This window comes from Pelodiscus sinensis, chromosome 16 (genome assembly GCF_052426305.1).
Source record: "Pelodiscus sinensis isolate ZL-2025 chromosome 16, ASM5242630v1, whole genome shotgun sequence".
Lineage (NCBI taxonomy): Eukaryota > Metazoa > Chordata > Testudines > Trionychidae > Pelodiscus > Pelodiscus sinensis.
The window spans coordinates 40191760-40213695 of NC_143067.1; the positions used below are offsets into that span (position 1 = coordinate 40191760).

At 49.1% G+C, this 21936-nt stretch overlaps 1 protein-coding gene across 6 annotated transcripts in view; it reads right to left on the reverse strand.

The window, feature by feature from the left end:
• Positions 1-21936, reverse strand: part of NRG2 (neuregulin 2) — a 198824-nt gene that overhangs the window by 11191 nt on the left and 165697 nt on the right. For all 6 annotated transcript variants that reach the window (XR_016346987.1, XR_016346986.1, XM_075900097.2 and 3 more), the window contains one exon: positions 1506-1608. Coding sequence is in view for 4 of the 6 variants with exons in the window: in XM_075900097.2 (XP_075756212.1) it covers positions 1506-1608 (103 nt within the window). In the remaining 2 variants the exon portion in view is untranslated. The remainder of the gene's footprint in view (positions 1-1505; positions 1609-21936) is intronic.

Below are 21936 nucleotides of genomic sequence, written 5' to 3' on the forward strand. Positions count from 1 at the left end.
ACCGCCCAGGCCTGGCCAACCCAGCCGGTGCAACAAGGACATGTTCCCCTTCCCTTCTCATCTCGTAGGCCCGCTCCGGGCGCAGGATTTCCCCCTCCCCCGGTGCAGATGACATGAAAATTTCTACCTGGGCCAATGGGAGACGTGTTCAAAAGCGCCAGTAACCAAGAGAGTATCTGTGCGCCTGGTGCTTTTGTCCTTCCCACGGAGAACCTCTTGGCCTTCGAGCCGGTCACGGGGCGACACAAGCGGACGTGCGACAGCTGGCCACCACGTGGAACACGTGGGGTTTGGTGCACATCCCACCGTGACGGACAGGTTATTGGGCTGACACCCCTTTTTAAAGCTATTTCCTCACTCCGTGAATTAAATAAACCCGTAGATATCTCAAAAGAAAATTCACAGCTTCCGAGATGACAGGCCCAGAACTGACCATGGTGGCCGGCTTAGTCTGACTTTCTATATTAGTTCAGGCTAGAAAGCTTCCCCCAAATAACCCCCAGAGCAGATCTCTTAGGAAAACACCCAATACAGGCTGCAAAATGGACAGTGAGGGAGACTCCACCAGGGCCCTCGGTCACCTGCGCCGATGGTGGAGTACTCTCACGGTTAGGTGCTACACCTCACTTCCGGCCTGAATCTAAGTTCAGCTTCCCCGCTCTAGCTTCAGCCCTCCAGAGAACTCTCCCGATGGGCCGTCAGCAAGACCTGAGCCCTGGACCTTTGGACCTCTGCACCCAAACTCAAGGAGCAACCATCATCTTCAGGGAGGTGCAGCCACCGAAGGGGGGATGAGGGGAACATGCACTTTGCCGGCAGGTTAGATAACCATTTTCTAGAGGGCAGCAGAAGGCTGGGAATAAGGAGTCCTGGGTTCTACTGCCGGCTCTGGGAGAGAAGTGTTGTCTAGTGGTTAGAGCAGCCAGGCACATAGATGTGGCATATTGATTTGATGAGGTATTGAAGGAGACTTGGGTTTGCGCCGTGGAGACCTATGTTCCAATCCCACTACTGCCACCAACCACCCTGTGCCACCTCTCAGCTGACTTATTTGTGAAATGGAGGGAAATCTCTTTGATTGTCTGCCAGGGATGCTTACGAAGCTTTGCTCAATGGTCATTGCTACGGAATTTGCTGAAACACGGCCCACCGTCAGCAGGGCTGGGACGAGACGCCGTGGTCACTAGGTCCCGGTGCTAGCGGAGCCTCATTCTCGCACCCACGGGGCATTGACTCACTTAGTAAAACGGGGTGGATTCGGCTGAACCGGAGAACATCCTGCACTTCGTGGAACACCTATGAACTCTGGGGCAAGGGCAGGCGTAGAGAGATTTTCGCTCTCCACTTCCCAGCCCTGTTAGACCTGGTGTTTTCTCTGGTGGACGCAGATAGCACTCCACAGCATCTCCTTTGTGCAGCAGCGTAGGTCGGCCCGGGCTATCGCGGAACACGTGAACCCAACCTGGAATATAGCTGTCCAATTGGGCTTGCTGGCTGCCACTCACTTGGTTTTGCAGTAGGCGACCACGCACACGATTCCGACCACAAGCAAAGCCACGCAGATCCCCGTGATGGTTAACACTCTCTTCTGATAGAGTTCTTCGGCCTCTGCAAAGGGGAGAATGACAGGCTAGTTAAACCCCGGCTCCTCTGCAGAGGACGTGTTCTGAACACACGAGAACTAGCAGCATCCTACCGATATGGCCTACGCCTGGGCAGATCTCAAAGTGTCCCATAGGTCAGCTCTGAGAAGCACCCAAAGAGGTGGATGATTATCCCCAACCTACCCCCACACACTGAGATCTCCTGCCATCCCCTCCTCTTCATCTCTCTGCTCCCTGCTCCCATCTAGGGATCCCACCCTTCTGCTCCCCAGCAAACTTAGTATCGACTCTCCTTCCCCTCCCGCTCTCCCTCTAGCCCATGAGCTCCCACAACTCTTCTCTTTCCTTCCCAGCAGATTCCCCGGGTGTCCAACAAACAGGACCCTGACCGTGTCCACGGCGACAGCGAGGGTCCTGACAGCTCACAGAAAGAAGGGGGGGGGTCCAAGCCCCAAAGAATAAGCAACTGAATCGGCTGGCTGGATACAATGCTGCTGGGTTTCTAACGATGCCAAGTCAGGTCTTTCATGAAAGCTGGGAGTGTTGCGACTGGACGGGCCACGTGCCGCCTGGGGTTAGGCGGGTGTGTCATTGTGTATACAGACTAGTGGATTCGTGGCCGGAACTACACTAGCAGGCAGCTGTTAGTACAATCACTGAGCCAGTTGTTTACACAGAACTTACTGCCTGGGACAATGGACGTGACCACGGGGGGCCAGCCGAGTGAACGGGAAAACGCAGAATCAACGTGGGGTAGAGGGTGCAGCCTTGCAAAACTTGAACGGCTGTAGGCAGCGTGCCCACCCGCGGCAGGGTGAGCACATGTCCCATTGTCTAGGGACATGTCCCCGTGACAAGGCGCCTGTTAGCCCCTGGCTCCACCCGGATGTTGCACCCTTAGTATCTGGCCACCCTCGCAATAGCAGAAGAGGGGGTCTCCCATCACTGGAGCTCATCCACCTCATAAGTAGGTTGATGGACGCACCCTGGCACTAACCTACCACTATCTACCCCGGGGGCTTAACAGTGTAACTCGGGCTGTGGATTTTTCACACTTCCCAGCAACACAGCAGTTGAGTCAACTTACTATGGGGCTGCGAACCCAGCCTAGGAGCGGAAGGGGATTCCTCTCCATGAATTACGGTAGTCTGAGCAAGGCAAAAACTGGCAAAGCCTTGGCAGAGGGAGGCTCTGAGGTGAAGGAGACCCAAAACCGGAGGATCAGCCTCCAAGTGAAGCGCCTGTTTTGGACACAGAGCATGCTGGGAAACTGTTCAGATGTGCCGGGTGGAGAGCACCTTTCTGTTTGTTTTCTGGGTAACTTGAGAGGGACTTGGGCCGGAAAGGGGATGTGGCGGTCACCCTTAGGCTGGTAGGCTGGCTACTGATACATTCCCCACACAAGTCCGAATCCTGCCAACACCGTCGCGGCGGCGTTTTGGGGACCGCCCAGCCCAGTACGGGGTCCGGTCACCACCTGCCCTGTGACCTGTGGTGCCTTAATGCTAAGCAGCCACAGCTCAGAGCAGCGCTCAGCCTGTGAACGTACATTTTCCCCGTGTCTTCCACCAGCCTCACAACCCCTTGCGGGGGGCCTGAACAGCGTTCCCTGCAAGCTGAGCGCTTGGGCGGCCACTCAGGAGCGATTCAGGGGCCGACCGGCTATTCAGCAGAGCCACCTCAGCTGTCCACAGCCGGCAGCATGTGCGTCTAGTGGTGATGCACGGCTGCATTTGCCTTGGTGCACGGAACATTTATTCTGCACATGGATGGAAAAAATTAGAGGGAACACTGGACCTGAAGTCCCCAACTACCAGTCCACTTTGACACACACACTCCACACACCTCAGAGACCTGGTGGGGGTGACAATATTACAGACCATGACCAGCACATTTCGAGCTTTCATACAAGACCTGACCCAACACATCCCTACACAGAACAACCTCCCATACAGCCAGTTGGCACCATTGCTTATTCTTTGGCGTTTGGAACCTCCGCCCTCTGATTGTCACGCCCACCCGTACACACTGGTCCTTTGATAGCCTCATCACAAGGTCCAGCATCTCTGGGTTCTCTCTGATGGTCTCAGGACTGGTTTATTCTTTCTTGCAACAGCTGCAAGCTACGGGTTCTAGAACTATTCCAGAGACCACACAATCTGGTGCACAAAAGCACTCGGGTGCTGAACAGAAAAACTCTGAAATACTCAAAGGTTGGGTAGGCATAGAGAAGAGGTGCCGAGGCTGCCAGAAGACAGGGAGGGGATAGAGTATTGAAAATCTAGTAACCAACCAAAGCCGTGGATTTTTTCAATGAAATCTTGGGAAGCAACTACATTAATTTTCCCACCTATCCCGATTCATCTCAGTGAATCTACAATGGCCATTGTGTTCCAGGCATGCGTGGACTCATGGGACACTGCGTGGTCTCAACCGCACTGTACAGGTCACTTGTGAAATTAACATGCACATCAGCAGCGAGCTATTGCTTCTAGCAAGAGAGGGCTGGAACGAGCCAGAAAGCTCCATAGTTATTTGTAATGGAAGCTTTCTCAGTGCCACTGACATCAGTCACTTGCAAGAGATTAAGAGCACACTCCTGGAGAGAAAGCAATTGATCCAAACAGGCCAGGTCTCTAAAACTCTTCAGAATGGAGCCGGGAGGAAGCTCTAATTTAGACTGCGTCAATGCCGTTCAACCCAGATATCCTCAAGGAGACCCGTCCCATGGCTAAGGACAGTCATTTTTCATGGATGAATGCAGGAGGCCAAGTTCTGCCCTGAAATCGCTGGGGTAACTGTGGCTTTCTGCCCGCAGGACTCAGAGAAGAACTTGGCCCACTACCTGCTGGGAGGAAGAATCCCAAAAAAGACCTGTCCCATGAGTAAGTCCATCTGCCCCGATAACGTGAATCCCTGGTGTTTGTCCTTTCATTACCAGTCTCGAAAACATTTTCTCATGTACATTAAGCCAGAAAAACCCTCCGGAACTCATTATGGTGGAATGTTCCACCCGAGGACACTACGGGCCCGTCTACACAGCAGGGCAAAAGTCGAATTACGTCCATTGCGGACTGAAGTCGAAATAGCTTAACTCGGCTTTTGGCACTCTCTACCCAGCCGGACGTCCAAGGGGAAGGGCGCTCTTCCTCCGACTCCCCTTACTCCTCGTGAAATGAGGGTTACAGGAGTCGGAGTAAGATGTCCTTCAGCTTGACAGTATTTCCAAGTAACGGCTTGCACTGTAGACACGCTCTTTGCAATTCCGAAAGAGCGCTGCTGTGTAGACGTACCCTATGTGCTCTCACTAGACCACGGGCGCCATTTCGGGTGTGCGGGGGGGACAGCAGCCATGTGCTCCAGGATGCGGCTGGCTTTTCATCCCATGCCCCGGGACACTAAGGGAATGAGGGGAAAGTGTTTGCATTCCTCTCACACCTGGCTGGTGAGCTCCCTTCACCAGGCAGGTGTACGAGGCATGCACGGAATGCACGCACTTTCCTCTCACTCCCTTAGTGTCCGGGGCACTGGATGAAAAGCAAGCACGTCCTGGAGCGCACGGCGGCTGTCCCCCCTGCACGCCCGAAATGGCGCCCTCACACTAGACTATTTCTGCTACCCCTAGCAAAGCTATCGGAGGTAAAACCAGAAGGAGAGCAAGAATGGCAGTAGGTGCTAGGAATGCTAGGGTCGTGCATGGGAGGAGCATAATAAATATAAAAACAAAGCTAAGAGAAAATAATTTGGTAGTTGAGCCTCTCTCCACCACCCCCCCCCCCCCCCCCCGCTTTTGGAAGTATCGAATGTAGCAAAAACGATTCTCTTTCTGAGAGAAGGAGCAAAACAGAAATGGCTGCTTGAGAAGCCAGAGGGTGTCTAGATTCATTATCATCATGGAAAAATCAATCCGAAGTCGTGCGTTTTGCACCTGCGAGCGTTCGTTCCAAAAGGGGCAGGAACCCCCCCTCGCTCAGTCCACGCTGCTCCGGGAATCTCTAAGGCACAGTTAGCACATGCCCCATTTGTCACGTGTCTGGTGAACCGAATACGGGTTCTGGGTAGGGAACGAAGGCAGGATCGATGGAGAGTCGCACTGCAGACCAGAGTCGTTACGACAGGTGACAGGAACAGAGAAATTCTTACCTAATCTGTCCTTTCTGCACCCTAGTTCCACCACTACCAGCAGCTTCCTTCCTTCGAGAGGGTGGCAGCAAGAATCTCCCAAGCTTTGGTACCTCTGTGTGCTTTCCTTGGCCGATAGTGAGTGCGGGTCCGTGTGCCCTCTGAGAAGCAATTCATCCAGGTACTCCTCAACTGGCTCAGATTTACCCCTATGCAGAAGGGCAGCCCAAAGGTTCTGCATTGGCCCTATGGGGTTAGGTGGGGCCTCCTGGTGCCCAGGTCCCATCCTGACCTTCTGCCCAGCGGTGATGGCTCTCCCTTGTGCGGCCGACTCATACAGATGCTTAGGTGGCTGGAGCCTGCGGTCTGATCGGATGCCCTCTGGCCTCCCCATTCCATCAAATCCTCCAGTGTCCTCTTTGGGGAAGCGCTCCCATTTGGATTGGGATGTTTAGCTCTGCTTTTTACCTCCCCCCGCCCTGTATTTTTTGCCTGGTGCGGGATGCTGTGCATGTTCTACACTGGGGGAAGGGTGGAAAGAGAGAGATCTGTGCCTCTCCGTGCCTGGATTTCATCCGTCTGGCTCCTTTCACGCTGCTGAATGTTCCACATTCTCCCCGTGCTGCTGTTGGAATCATTCACGGAAACGTAGATTCCATCGTGGGAAGTCACTGAGCTGGAGGAAGCCCAGAGGGGCCATGCCCTGAGCGCAGGGACCAGAGATTGGGAGATTTTCACTGGCTACCCTGGTCTACGACACTTGTGACTGATAGCGAAGGAGCAGCAACTGGGCTGTTGCAGCTGGTGGCACCAGGGGCAGAAAAACAAGAAGGGCGGCTAACCCCGGCAGCAAGCAGGATTTTATTTTGCGGAGGGGAGCCGTGCTCCACGGGCTCCGGGCATTGCTTGCCTCTCAAACAGGAAGTTATCCCGCCTCGGAGCTGTCAGGACTGGCTGCCCCAAGTCCAGAAATGCCTCCCTTCCATGGATTTTGTGAACTGCTTCCAGAGATTGTTTTGGGGGGGAATAGATAGCTGAGTGTCTTGAGCATTGACCTGCTAAACCCAAGGCTGTGAGTTCAAACCCTAAGGGGCCCACCTAGGCATCTGGGGCAAATCTGTCAGGGATGGTACTTGGTCCTGCTGTGAGGGCAGGAGACCAGACTCAAGGTCCCTTCCAGCTCCATGAGATGGTATATCTCCATTATATTATTCTTTGAGTGGACATAATCACATATTTAACATGGGGGGGGGGGGGGAACAGCTTTTTCCTGGATTATGCAAACTCCAAATTCATGTCGATTTGAATCCAATCTAAAAACAAATGGATGGCTGAACAAGGCCCCTTTCGGGATCTTCATTTACAGTTAACTCTGGTAGACGTGTGGAAAGTTCTGAGAGTCTCTTGTTCACAGCCGGTGGGATTAATTCCATGCAGACAGCAAGCCGTTTGTTCTCCGCTTGATCACTCTGGTGGAGGATTATGCGTGTGAACAAAGAGCCTGGATTTTTGAAAGATTTAATAATAATTTGCCAAAACAGCGAGACGTGACTTGCACTGCTCATGGGTGAATCTGTTCAAGAATTTCTGCCGCGTGAACGTGCTTCATCAGAGGCGGGAAGGAGGAAGTGATCGGATTCTACCCAGGTGAAATGACGTTTTCATCAAGAATTTTCCTGATTCACACTTTTTGCTGCAAAAATGTTATTTTTTTTCCTGATGCAAACCCTGCCTTTTATTTCCAGGAGAAAAGGAGAAGGGGTTGATGGGGGAGGCACAGCTACCAAATCAGCTGGTTTTAATCCCCCAACTCTCATCTATACCACAAACTTTTCCCCTTGAATCAAAACCCAGCTTCAGTGGGCAGCACAATCCCATGCAGGACCCTGACTTTGGCTTCCTGGCAAGTGCTAAAAATCCCATTTCATTTCACGGAGAATTTTTGGATGCACCAGAAATGCAGGATCGGGAGCCTGGGCTTGTGACAAGCCCGCAGCAATGACATTTGGAGCCACCTGTCGCTGCTGCAAACCTGAGATTAAAACAACTCATTGGCTCCTCAAAATCTCATGACACTGATAGCTGAGAACATCAAACCTTGCGGTCACATAAACTCCTGGGGACAGTGACCGAAAACACCACGCAAGCGGATGCCACAATGGAATGCCTCATTCAGATGATCAGGTCTTTGTGGTAGGGTCAGTGAACTTTAGTCTGTGGTGTGCCATGCTCCCCAAAGAATCAATAATAGCCATCACCCTCCTCATTCTAAACCAGTGACGTGGGGGACAAATCATTGCGTGTCACGTAATGCAGAGAGAGGCACCGCTCCAGCCATGGTACGACAGCAAACAGATGGGCAGTGAGGAATGGATGCAGGAGAGAAGGCAGCGAAAGAGCCGGCATGTGAAGATTTGTTGCCTAAGAATGACACTGGGAATGAACAAGGAAGACAAGAGGGAAGGAAACTGAAAGGGATGCCAAAAATCCTCAATTCCAAATGCCATTTCCAAGCGGTATTTGAATAGCAGCACCGGTTACTCTAGAATTCCTTCTCCCAAAGCAGCTCCCCAGCAGCAGCCTAGAACTGCGGGCAGGCGGGGTCTGGCTCCTCTGGAGCAGAGGCGACTCCCTGGGCCCCGTCCTGCCCGGTGTTGTGACAGTTCGGAAAGGTGGACAAATAGCCCTTGGGGACTGAAAACACCCAGCACCGGGAGCCTGACGCAAGACGCTAGCCCTCGTTTCCGTTCAAACCCATGCGAGCTAGGACTGGCCCCTGGGGAAGAAAGGATCTGAGTCCCCCGGAGACAAAGTTCACTCCCATTACACTAGTGTCTGGTGATTCGCACTAATAGCTAAGAGAAGACTTTAGCACCAGCTAAAGAGGTAGGTGCCCAAAAGCCCCCACTGCTCCCCTGCACCGCCACCTCTCTCTAGCTGCCCTGACGCTGGCGCAAAGAGGGAGAGGCCGAGGGGAAAGCCGTTCTGGGCATGAATCAGATCACGTAGGCTGCAGCACAGGGCAACAGGGATGCTGGCAGGTCCCAGGGGCCCGCGGGAAGTAGCCAAGGCCGGGATTACAGAGCACGGGTCACTTTGATTGGACGTTTAAACCGAATTCTGCCCTCAGATACCTGCGCCTAATCCCACCGCCGCCCATGCGGTTCCATGGGCGCAGCTGAGTGCAGACCACGGCCCCTGGGGAGTGCGAGAGCAGTCTGCAAAGAAGCAGCAGCTAGTCAGCAGGCCAAATCCCGCCGTCTGAGCCAAGCGAAACTGAGCTCGGAGTAAGAACTAGCGGCTGAACGAGGCCGTCCACTTCTATGCCAGCTCCTTCGTTCTAGAACCCAGCATGGCCACAAATAAGGGCCGGGCTCTTCGGGGGTTGGCAATGCAGAACTTAGGGGGTACACAGACCTATGGCACACGCAGCAAAGAAACGGGAGGGGGGACAGTGCGGGCGGAGATGAAGGCAGCACAACATGCGAACTCAAGAGCCCCCTCGCACTGTACTTCTGGGGAGAACTAAGGGGAACACAGGGTAAACGTGTGGGATTATGATGCCCCAGAAAGGAGCCAGGTGTTGGGCCAAACGTGGTTTTCCTTTCCCTAAAATGATCTAACATTTTCAAAAGAACGTATGGCCTGTATGGCTTGGAGGGTCCGGGCCTCAGGTGCTTTTGAAAAGGACAACCTCTCCTCCCAGGGCTGCTGAAAGCCCAGCACCCTCTATGGAAAAACACTCCCCAACGCTCCTCCAGGAGAACTTTGCTGGCTCTCTCCTGAACCCAGCGTCTTTCAAACCCAGCCTGACTCGGAGCCCGATCCTCCGTGATTCCACGGAGAGTTCTGCATGCAGACTCCCGGCCTTCTCCCTCCCCAGGAGCCAAAATTCTAGACATTCTGTTACCGGAATATTTGTCCATTACCAAGCGATATTTGCTGGTCACCTTCCAAATTGACACAATCCCCAGCCCTTCCAGATCAATACAAATTTGCAGTGAGGAGCCATATAGCGATTTGGTATTGCACTACTGCCTTCCACAATGTGCCTCTGTTCACGGCAAAGGATAACGTGCTGCTACAAATACGCAGGTAATTTTTCTCAGTTCACATTGAATTTTTTTTTCATCCAAATATCTTTCTGGGTGTCAGGAAAAAGAGCAGAACAGCTGATTTTTTAATCATCCCGTTAAAGCCGTAATGTTTAGGACCATGGGCAGCTCTTAATGGCTTCTGGTTAACAAATGAATGGTTGTTCCGTACCCTTTAATTCAAATCCCAGATGCTCTGCCAATGCAGAAAGAGGACGAGGAAGAGAAAGAAAAAAAAAAGAACAGGTCTGTCAGAGACTTCTAAATACACAAAATATACACACAGTATGCGATTAAAGCAGCTTAGCTTTTCCTAGCCATTGGCTCAGCAGCAGTAAGTAGGATCACCACGTGTGCTTTCATGTGTTCTAAATTCCTCCAAGAGAATTGCTCCATGTAAAGAAATGGCCAGGTCACAATGGCACTTAATCATGAGTTCTCAAGAAACGAGGCAGGTCTGTCAGGCGTTTAGTTAGAATACATGTACCTGCTGAGAGACATCTCCTGGCACCAGACAGGCCAGCACAAATAATGCCACTAGAATCTCCTAAAACGGTCTTCTGAACGTACATGCCAGGAGTAGGCACGAGTCCAGGGCTGGGCAATAAAACGGCGGCAATTCACCAGGGTTAGCCCGTGTGGGCCACTGCTGCTCTATTGACCTGCATCTCCGCAGGTCCGGGTGATCGCAGCTCTCACTGGCCGGGAACGGCGAGCTGTGGCCGATGGGCGCTGTGTTCCCCGTACCTGAGGAGGTGCAGGTAAATACGGCGGTGTGGGGGCCTGCCTGAGTTAACCCTGCTAGACCGCATCCAGCCCGTGGGCTGGTATTTGCCCACCTTGCTCTAGTGAATTTCTCAACCCTTTCTGGGCCAGCGGGTCTCCACCCAGCACGAAGCCAAAGAAGATCGATTATTACCCTCACTTAATAAGAAGGGTTCTGTGCACACTGTCTGAGTTTGATCTCAGATACACGGGTGCAGCCTGCGGCCTGGCTTTTAAAATTCACTGATACGCAGGCGGGTGGTGTTGGCTACAGCAGCTGTTCTGGGGGTGTAGTTCAGTGTGTAGGCCCTGCATATAATTAATTCGACAAATATGTAGCTGCCCGTGCAAGACAAATCGCTGTGAATCCAGAAATTAGAATTGTTCTCCAAGTTTCTGTGACGTTAATACTCTTCCACCTTTGGCATAAACTGTGCCCTTGCTTTCTTTCCGAAGAACAGGAGTAGGGCTGAATTAAACACCAATCTGACCATGTGTCATTTAAACTTTGTAGCCATTGCAAATAAGGAAATGATTTGGGTTGGGAATTTATTGCTAAGAGAAACACATTTCACTGACTGGACTTGCAAATATTCAAAATAGCGGTGATGCTTTGATTCACGTAATGTTCTGTATTTCATCACACCCAGCGGGTGTCGATGGCGCAACCTTATACAGGAAACCTCCTATATGCATCAACAGCAGATTCGTCTGAATGCCCATTCAGACCCCGTGTTGCATATAAAAGAGTGTGGCTCTTTCAAGCCAACATACACAAAACATGATCATTCCTGATTTGTGGAAGTGAACGTTGCTATGCTCCAATTTTCACAGGAATCACTTTTGCATAAGAGAAAGACAAGATTTGCTCTGCTAGGGTGCGTCTACACAGCACCCGAAACTCAAAATCAGATACGCAATTTGCGCCACGCAAATCATGTCGCTTATTTTGATATAGCTTATGTAGTCATTTGGCACTGTTTAAACAGCGCCAAATTCCAAAATAAAGCGCTATTTCGAGCCATCCCTTTCTCCCCGTAAAATGAGGTTTACAGGGATGGCAAAATAGCGCATCTGCTATATTTCGAAATAGCAGACGCATTCAAAAGATGCGGGATACCTCTGGCATTCCAAAATAACCTTGCTGTGTAGACATACCCCTATTGTCCTGACCTTTGGGAGATTAGCACAAACCCTTATGGACTAGAGAAAACTCTCATCTAAACAGGTTTCTCTTTTAAACTCCATTTTTGAGTATTGGCTGATTTTCTTTCCACACAGCCTGAGTCTCCTCTGCTTTGCACCATGTCACCATTTATACCTGGCCAAAGAGAGAAAAATGCGGCCATCGAGAAGCATTTCACAACCATTTTGCAGGTATAAATGACAACCCCAGGTTGGAGGACAGGAGAGAAATGGGTCCAACTAACCTCTTCTTTTGAAAACTTTTGCTCATCACACAAGCCCTGGGTCTAGTCAATTCAAGCCTGGCTTTATTTCAGCTTTTAGATAACGGGCTAACTTGTGGATACATCTGATAAATGAATTTTTCATGCATGGTTATCGAGCTCCCTGGCTCTACCCCTTTCTCATATCCTCAGTACTTCTAACATTCCAAATGCCTGAGCAACTTCAGATGGACATGATTAAAAATATATTAACAATATTTACCCAGTTTCCAAAACAAGAAATTTTGGCAAAAAAACCTCTCCAATCTCAACAGTTTTCAACTGACATTTCATGTTTTGTTCATCACCCATTTTCATTTCTATTCTCTGGGTGTGCTATTAGATTTTGGTTTTATGTGAGGGGTTTTCTTCTTCGTTGTCAGTTTTCATTGGGCATAGAATCACAGAGCACGAGAACTGGAAGGGACCTCGAGAGGTCATCAAGTCCAGTCCCCTGCCCTCACGGCAGGACCAAGCACCGTCTAGATCCTCCTTGATAGATATCTGTCTAACCTGTTCTTAAATATCTCCAGTGATAGAGATTCCACAACCCCCCTAGGCAATTTATTCCAGTGTTTAACCCCCCTGACAGGCAGGAAGTTTTTCCTAATGTCCAACCTAAACCTCCCTTGCTGCAATTTAAGCCCATTGCTTCTTGTCCTACAGTTGTAGCCAGGTAAGTCCCACAGTGGAATGTTTAAAAGCGGACCATGTTCTATATGTAAACTGATACAGGGTGCTTAAACTTCAGCAGAAATGTTCACAAAATGAAAATCAACCCATTTCCAAAAGTAAAATAATAAAACCATCTTGGAAGTTCTTGGCATGTTTGTGAACTACTTTTATTTTTCAGCCAGTTCTTTACATTTATATAAAAGGCTTCACACTTCAGTGTGGCAAGGTTCGAAGCAACCGAAAACAGAGGATCATAATAGCAAGTTAGAAGCAACTTTTACGAAAGCCATCATCACCGGCGCCACCTCCAATTAAATTAATCTGCTGGGAAATCATTCCCTGCTTTCTTAAATGGGGGATTTCCCCCTGCCCCGGGCCTTGGACAGGGGGACAGCTGCAAGAAACACCATATATGGGGAGCAAAGGAGGAAACATTTCAAGGGCAGGTGGAATTCTTTTAAACAAAAGAGCACCAATGTGAACGAAAAATATTGACTTCCCGGCTTTGCAATTTATCATGCAGTTCTGCTATTTATCCCCTGGGGAATGCCTCCACGCACAGAGTGTACACACGTGTGACATATCCTTTTTGTATTTTAGAGTGTATCATTTTTGTAGTAACTTCTATCGCTAAGGTTACATGTGAGCTTCCATTGTAACTTTCATTTTCCCATATACATAAAACTTTCTGAAAACGTCTCTTTTGGGACCACAGTTTAGTTTGGTCTCCGGCAGGAGATACTGTGCTGCTGTTGTTGAAAGTTGGAAAGAAATCCCATTACTTTTTTTGAACCATTGATCAGGGAGGTTGATGCAGAGTTGAAGGGCTTTGTCTACACTAGACATTTTGTTGGTAACAATGTTGTTGCTCAGGGATGTGAAAAAACACTCCCCTGACCAACGTAAGTTTCGCCAACAAAAGTGCCGGTGTGCCAGCAGGAGAGACTCGCCCTGCTCATTAGGGGTGGTTTAATGAGGCCAGCAGGCGAGTTCTCTCCCCCCGGGAGACCTTACAGTGGTGCACTTGCAGCGGTACAGCTGCGGCGCTGTAAGGTCTGTAACGTGGACATTGCCTAAGACTTGGGAGATTCTTTGCCTCCAATAACTTAAAACGAGCGCAACTCGAACCCCGGCCAACACTGCATAGAAAAGGATCTCTTTGAGCAGCTTGACTAGGTCTGGGGAGAGGAGGTAAGCATCGAAATGATGAACGTGACGTCACATCACTCTGAGCAAACTCCATAAGGGTGAAGCTGGAAAATTACACGGGGACTAGCTGGGCACGTAATCTCCAGCTTGGGTATCTGCACATGCACTGAGGCCAGGTCTACTCTAGACCCAGAAGGTCGGCTTAAGGTACGCAACTCCAGCTATGTAAATAACAGAGCTGGAATCGACATACGTTAAGCCAATCTTGGCGCTGTCTTCACAGTGGGAGATTGATGCTCCCATCAGCTTTCCTTACTCCTCGTGAGGAGTAGGAGTATCAGCGCCAACTGTGGGGCACCCTCCATGTTTGATTTAGCAGGCCCTTACTAGACCCACTAAGTCAAACGCCAGAAGATTGATCTCCGGTGCCTCAAGTGGAAACATGGCCTGACTGTGGTCACAGATTCCAACGCCAGAAGGGACCACGTGATCATTGAAAATCTAGTGTAACAACAAATGTCTCCGAAATAACTCAGTGCACATCTATTCGAAAAACAGCCAAATCTAGCTGCCCTGAGTCCAATCCGAAGACCTAGGTTTAGACTCAAGGCAGCTAAGCCCCTCCTGCTCTCTGTGCTGCCAGGACTACCCTGTTATTTGCAGTGCGCTTGATCAATCAAAGCTAGCACCTCCAGCTCCAGTGCAGAAGTACCCTTAGATTCTGCTGGGATTTTAGCACAGCCAAATGAAATCCTGACTATTTCTGACAACCCAATGCGGTTTCCCTGTCTGGCTAGACAGGACCAGGCTGCTGCTGGGACAATTGACATAAAAGTGACTGTAAATGTTGTGTGGGAACAACCACAGCCCTAATTGGGAACACAAAAATATTAACACACGGGGAAAATCCTCTCTCTTGTCCCCTTTGCTTTCTTCCAAAACAAAGAAACAAAAGGAAGTCCAGCCGTTTCTAGACTCAGAACTAGCTCAGGTCCTTAACTCAATTAAGGCTTTTTCTTAAATAAAAGGAAAATGTACATACTTTATTTAAATGATTGCATTTTTCAAAAATAGCGTTATATTTTTATTGATTTTTATTTCATATTTCTTTTAAAAGGGGATTGTGACATTTTCGCCATTTATTTTTTAATAACTTTTTAAAATGGGAATTCCATCAAGTGTATTTTTTTCTTCGTTTCTATAAAATGTTATCATTTGCTTTTTTTTTTTTAAAGGGGTATAGTCAATTTGGTTTTCAATGATATTTTCTTTTAGTTTTCAAACCTTAAGCATTGATTTAGCTGTGGCAAAACAGAGCACTACTCCGAATGTCTCCATTTTATTTCTTCTCTGTTAGGTGGATTGAGAAGTAATCCTATTTCAGGTTCACCCTATTTTTCTGGCTCATCTTGGCTCGGTCTCTTTCAACATGCACTCAGTTATGTCAGTTTTGAGGACGGTACTTGCTTTGGAGGTCCAGGCTCCTTTCTGTTTGATTTTATGAGAAGCAATCCCATTCCAGGTACACTCCATTTTCCTGGCACAACCAAACCCTTCTCTTGCTTCCAGCTATACACCGAGTGTGGTGGTCCTAACTGGTACCATGTAGGAGGAGTTCTTGATCAAACAGACAAAAAGACAAACTCTCTAAAATCCATAGAAGATTATACCAGATTAACTCTGAATTGGTCGTTAAACTGATTTAATTAAGCCATTGCAAAACACAGTGTAGACACTCTCAATTCAATTTAAATGGATTTATATGGGTTTGTCCACACAAATATTTAATTTGCAGCAAACGGGCCTGCACATTTATAGAATCATAGAATCATAGAATAATAGCACTGGAAGGGACCTCGAGAGGTCATCGAGTCCAGCCCCCCGCCCTCAAGGCAGGACCAAGCTGCCTTGGATTAACAGTCCCTGTGGGCCCTGCAGTAACAGTTCACTAATATGCTCTGATCTAGTCGTCCTTGAAAGAAGACTACTCAAAGGACGTTAGTGATTGCTAATGACATCAACGGGATCCACAGGGGCAGTCAGTAATAAGATAACATATTGAGGCCTAGGACCTGCATAGTTCTCATAGGACCAATAATAAACCCATATTGCCTAGAGCATCCTTTTGATCACTGCGTAGGGTGCTTAGGCCCATGTTTGTCACAAGACTGTCCTGCCAGATTTTCATTGGCTGAGCCTCCACTGTTGGAGCCGTCTTTCCAGACGCATTCAGCCCATCGTGACAATCACAGCCAGATGTTGGGGCTGACACTCTTTGGAAAATCTGGTCCTCATTGTGGTGACTGAGCCTTTCTGAAAATTCTGGCTTGAAAACATAATTTATGATACCAACACAGGAGTCACCATTCAACAACCAACATCTGCATTCAAGTATTTCGTCTTGCTGCAGTGGTCGGGGCAGGCTCCCTACCTGGAATTTACACTGGGGAATTAGGACCGCGCGCCCCAAGCACGTTTTCACTGGGGCCTACTAGAAGTGATGGAGTTAATAGTATTATGAAACCAACACTTCCTGGCTTTTTTTCCAAGATAAACGTTTAACGTTAACGAGGCATTCACGCCACTGCGGTTTCGCAATAAACACTGTACAAACGCACAGCTGTGACGTCCTTGGACAACCAAATGCCGTCCAGAGAGCTGAGACGGGACCTGCTGATGTAAAGTGTCTTTCCTACTGCCACACGTTCGCCAACACGCATTCGCCGCCTAGGTATTTGTTAATACAATTTCAGAGGCAGGGGGCCAAAGAGTCTGCACGTTCGCGGCACAAACCTTGTATCCGAGACATCCGAACCTGTTTCACATTCAGTGAAGGACTGTGGAGCCCGTTTCCTGGCTCTTGTGCTCTCCTGTGTCTATCACACGGGAGGAAACACAACCACAGGGAAAAGTTGAGGCGAAAAGAAAAATCATTTCAACCCTGAACTGCCCCAGAGAACGAAGATTCGAAGTGGGGGGTAAAAGGCTGATTTAAATACGCAAGGACAGAGTAAAACCCGAGGGAAAATTTTCAATTTAATGCATCCAAGCTGCCTGCCGTTCTGACCGTGGCAGCTCTGCTATTGGCTAAGAAGATCACTTAACCTCCTCTCAGAAGGTCGTTGAAGCAGCAGCACCGTTACAAGACTTATTCAAGCATATGGACACATGCGGGTGGGGATGTTCAAAGAGATTTAGGTGCCTAAAGATGCAGGCAGATGGTTTCTCCAAAACATCTAAGCACTAGGACTGGGACACCTATCTCCCTTGGGTGCTTCTGTAGAGTCCAGCTTCTTCAGGCCGATGAAAACCTGGCTGTAGACACCGTCACTGAAAGTCAATGGCACTTGAGTGCCTCGCCCCCTAAAAAACCCTTTTGAAAAGCCCACCAGAGACTCAATTCATGCCAGGTGCAATTCAGTTCCATGCTGACTGAGCAGGAAAGCAATATCCCCTTGCGCTGAGAAAGTGACTTTGAGCGTGTGCATACAGCTCCCCCGTGACACTCCAGAGAAGTGAAAGTTTTGCATTTTTGAACCCTTCTCCTGTTCTCTTCTTGTGGTCACAACAGAGGGGTCTAACAGTCCTCCTCGGAGCGGGACTGGGGCAGTACAGTCCACTTGCACCCATTTCTTTCCACCTACAGGGCTTTGGTTTCCATCTCAGCGTACAGACTGACATCGTGAGGGAGCTACTTGGAGGAACTGGTCTTCATTTTATAGAAGGAAAAATTGAAGCTTAGAATCATAGAACCATGGAGCTGGAAGAGACCTTGGAAGGTCATCAAGTCCAGCCCCCCACTCTAGGCAGGACCAATCCCAACGAAATCAACCCAGCCAGGGCTTTGTCAAGCCGAGACTTAAACACTTTTAAGGATGGAGACTCCACTACTTCCCTAGGGAACCCATCCCAGTGCTTCCCCACTCTCCTAGTGAAATAGTTTTTCCTAATATCCAACCTGGACCTCTTCCACCACAACTTGAGACCATTGCTCCTTGTTCTGCCATCTGTCACAACTGAGAACAGCCTCTTTCCATCCTCTTTGGAACCTCCCTTCAGGAAGTTGAAGGCTGCGATCATATCCCCCCTCACTCTTCATTTCTGCAGACCAAACAGACCCAAGTCCCTCAGCCTCTCCTCATAGGTCATATGCTCCAGCCCCCTAATCATTTTGGTTGCCCTCTGCTGGACCCTCTCCAATGCGTCCACATCCTTTTTGTAGTGGGGGGCCCAGAACTGGACACAATACTCCAGATGTGGCCTCACCAAAGCCGAATAAAGGGGAATAATCACTTCTCTAGATCTGCTGGCAATACTCCTCTTAATGCAACCTAATATGCCATTAGCCTTCTTGGCTACAAGGGCGCCCTGTTGATTCGTATCCAGCTTCTCATCCACTGTAACCCGCAGGTCCTTTTCTGCAGAACTACTACTGACCTGGTTGGTCCCCAGCTTGTAACTATGCTTGGGATTCTTCCGTCCCAAGTGCAGGACTCTACACTTGTCCTTGTTGAACCTCATCAGACTTCTTGTGGCCCAATCCTCCAATTTGTCTAAGTCACTCTGGACCCTATCTCTGCCCTTAAGCGTATCTACCTCTCACCCTGGCTTAGTGTCATCCGCAAACTTGCTAAGGGTGCAATCCATCCCCTCATCCAGGTCATTCATAAAGATATTGAACAAAACCAGTCCTAGAACCGAACCTTGGGGTACTCCACTAGAAACCTGCCGCCATCCTGACATCGAGCCATTGATCACTACCCGCTGAGCCCGGCCTTCTAGCCATCTTTCTATCCATCTTACCGTCCATTTATCCAATCCACATTCCCTTAACTTGCTGGCAAGAATATTATGGGAGACCGTATCAAAAGCCTTGCTAAAGTCAAGGTATATAACATCCATTGACTTTCCCACATCCACAGAGCCAGTTACCTCATCATAGAAGCTAATCAGATTGGTCAGGCATGACTTGCCCTTTGTGAATCCATGCTGACTATTCCTAATCACTTTCCTCTCTTCCAAGTGCCTCAAAATGGATTCCTTAAGGATCCCTTCCATGATTTTTCCAGGAACCGAAGTAAGACTGACCGGCCAATATAAGACTGACCGGCCAATAGTTCCCTGGATCGTCGTTCGTCCCTTTTTTGAAGATGGCCACTTTTCCAATGCCTTTTTCCAATCATCCGGGATTTCTCCTGAAAAGTCGTAGAGATCGTGGAAGCTTAAAAAAGTGATGACCGAAATTTTCACACCTGAGTTCCTAAACGCAGGCATCTCGGCTAATCTCTGGGGCTGAAAGACCACATTTTCAGAGATATTCAGCACCCATGGCTACTCTGAAAGTCAAACCACTTGTATTTAGGTGCCCCACTATGGATTTAGGTGTGAGCCTTTAGGCACCCAAGTTTCAGAAACGTTTGCTTTCAGTGACTTGCTTCCAAAGTCAGCGCAAGTCAGCGTCACACCCAAAACCAGAGGCCAGTTCTCTCTAATCCCAGGCCAGTGATTTTACGATCAGACAGTGTGTCGTCTCCCACAACTCTGGCATCACAACACACAACAATCCGGGTCTGCTTCTGTTCTCACAGAGTCCCTGGAAACAGAAATCACGCTCTACACGCGCTTAGATCCAAGCAGCTGTGTCAGATGGTAAATACGCTGGCCTCAGCAGCGCGGAAATACACGGGAAATGACTTACGCTGGTAAGTGACATCTGAATCAAGCATGGATGGGCCAGGCCTCTCCTTCACATTGGAGCCACCCCGGGAAAGGGCAGTGAACAGATGAGAAGAAGGAACGCTGGCGCTTAGAACGCCTTTCCCCATGCTACAATGCTCCTGGACAGAGCGGAAAATTGGTGGCATCAGCCACGAAATATGCAAAGTAAGTGAGCGTGTTCCAAAAGAGAGCAAACCTCACTGAATCCAACGGCTGGAGGGTGAGGCCTGGCCTGGATCGGCACTTCAAACCAAGGCCACCATGAGGACCATTCCGTGCCCGTCCCGCTCTGATCCCAAGGCGCGCGGGACCCATTTTTTATGACGAGTAGGTGTAGAAGTGGTTAAGCACCCACCAACTGTACGTTTAATGAAAGATCATTCCAAGGTACAAGGTAATGGAACAGCAAGAGGGACAAAAGAGGGGAAATAACAAGGAGATGAGGGTGAGTCCTATAGAATCATAGAACCATAGAGCTGGAAGAGACCTCAGAAGGTCAGCAAGTCCAGCCCCCTGCACTAGGCAGGACCAATCCCAACTAAATCAACCCAGCCAGGGCTTTGTCAAGCCGAGACTTAAATACCTCTAGGGATGGAGACTCCACTACTTCCCTAGGTAACCCATCCCAGTGCTTCACCACCCTCCTAGTGAAATAGTTTTTCCTAATATCCAACCTGGACCTCTCCCACCACAACTTGAGACCATTGCTCCTTGTTCTGAAGTCTTCTCTTCCACAGTCAACCTGTGGAACTCCTCGCCAGAGGATGTTGTAAAGACCAGAACTTTAACAGGGTTCCAAAAAGATCTAGGTAAATTCATGGAGGTTAGGTTCGTCAATGGCTGTTAGCCAGGATGGGTAGGAAGGTCTCCTGCGCTAATACAATAAAATATGTAGGTTCTACACTTCCTGTCTCATGTTTGTGATTCAGGGACTGAGTCCCACAGTACAGCGATATCCCTCACTGGGTCACTGCTTCACTCCTCAAAATAGGACTTGCATGGGAACTAAGTAACACATATGTCTTGGGCTGGCCCCTGCCCAGGGGCGGACCTCACCCAGAGGAAATAAAACATACAAACAGCGAGGACTCCATCTGATTGCAAGTGCTATCGCTGCTTTGTGGTGTCGTGAGCAGCTCGCCAGCACTTGTTCAGAGCATATGGTTTTAAATGGAGAGACTGACCCTACAACTAAAACGGTAAGATGCTAAACTAGGGATGTCTGGACAACTATTGTCAGTAGCACTTCCTTTGCCTATTGGGACGGCACACTGGAGCTTTGCTGTGGCTTTTCGCTGCAGCGAGGGTGGGTGTAGCAGTGGCAGACCTTTGGCTCTAGGGTCCTTGTTGAGTTCCTGGCCACATTACAAATGTGAAACAAGCATCTCCATGTGACTAACAGTCCCAGGCAAGATGGCCATTGCGGAATCATAGATTTCAGGGAAGGTCTCTCTGCTGAAGCTCCCGGGCCCTCGAGAACCTCAACACAAAGGTCAGGAGGTCAGTGCAATCATAAATTATCCTCTTCCATGCCGTGTTGAGTTGCCTCCACAGCCCAACGGGTCTGAGAAAGAAAGGCAGCTGGAAAAACATCCGAGGGCAGGCATGTAAAATTCCCGATAATAAAGTCAATTCTCATTGCACAAGGGTTCAGCTTTGCGCCACAATGTCTGGAGAAAAAGTCACACACTCCCCTTAGAAACACAAGGAGGGGAGATGATGCATTGAAGAGAAGGGCATGATGGGTAATACTTCAAATCTCAGGCTGCAATTAGCCCATAACTTTTCATTAATTGCACAGCAGCTTAGCTTGCCCAGTACCTTATTAATAAAAACAACAGCAGGTTTCTGCTTGTACAGAAATACCCTGTACATGGCAGCATATTAGCAGGCTCCTGTGATTACTATGTAATTAACCTTGTTGGACTCAGTGTGTAACCTGCACTACAGTTCAGGACTGATAAATAACCCTATTACTATGATGAACCATTAACTCCCTGTAATTTCCTGGCCACAATATGGCACAGAAATTACCCTGCAATTAAGTGGTTGGCAGTTATCCTCCAAAGGGTAGATGTGTGATCCTTGTGGAATGTAACGTGTTACTCACTGTTGATGCTGAATTCGGATGAATAAGAGGCAGAGGAGGGGAAAGAGGAAGGACAACGAAGAGTCTACTAGTGTGTTCATTTTAGGGGAACGGACTTCCTTGATCCAGTCGGTAACAAACAGAAGTAAAGAATTTGCCCTCTACCCTTCTCACTATATCCTGGTTATCCCATAGGAAAGAAACTGTTGAATATACTAAGTGGTGTGCATAGAAAAGCTGAAGATCCATTAAACCCTATATTGAGGTAGTGG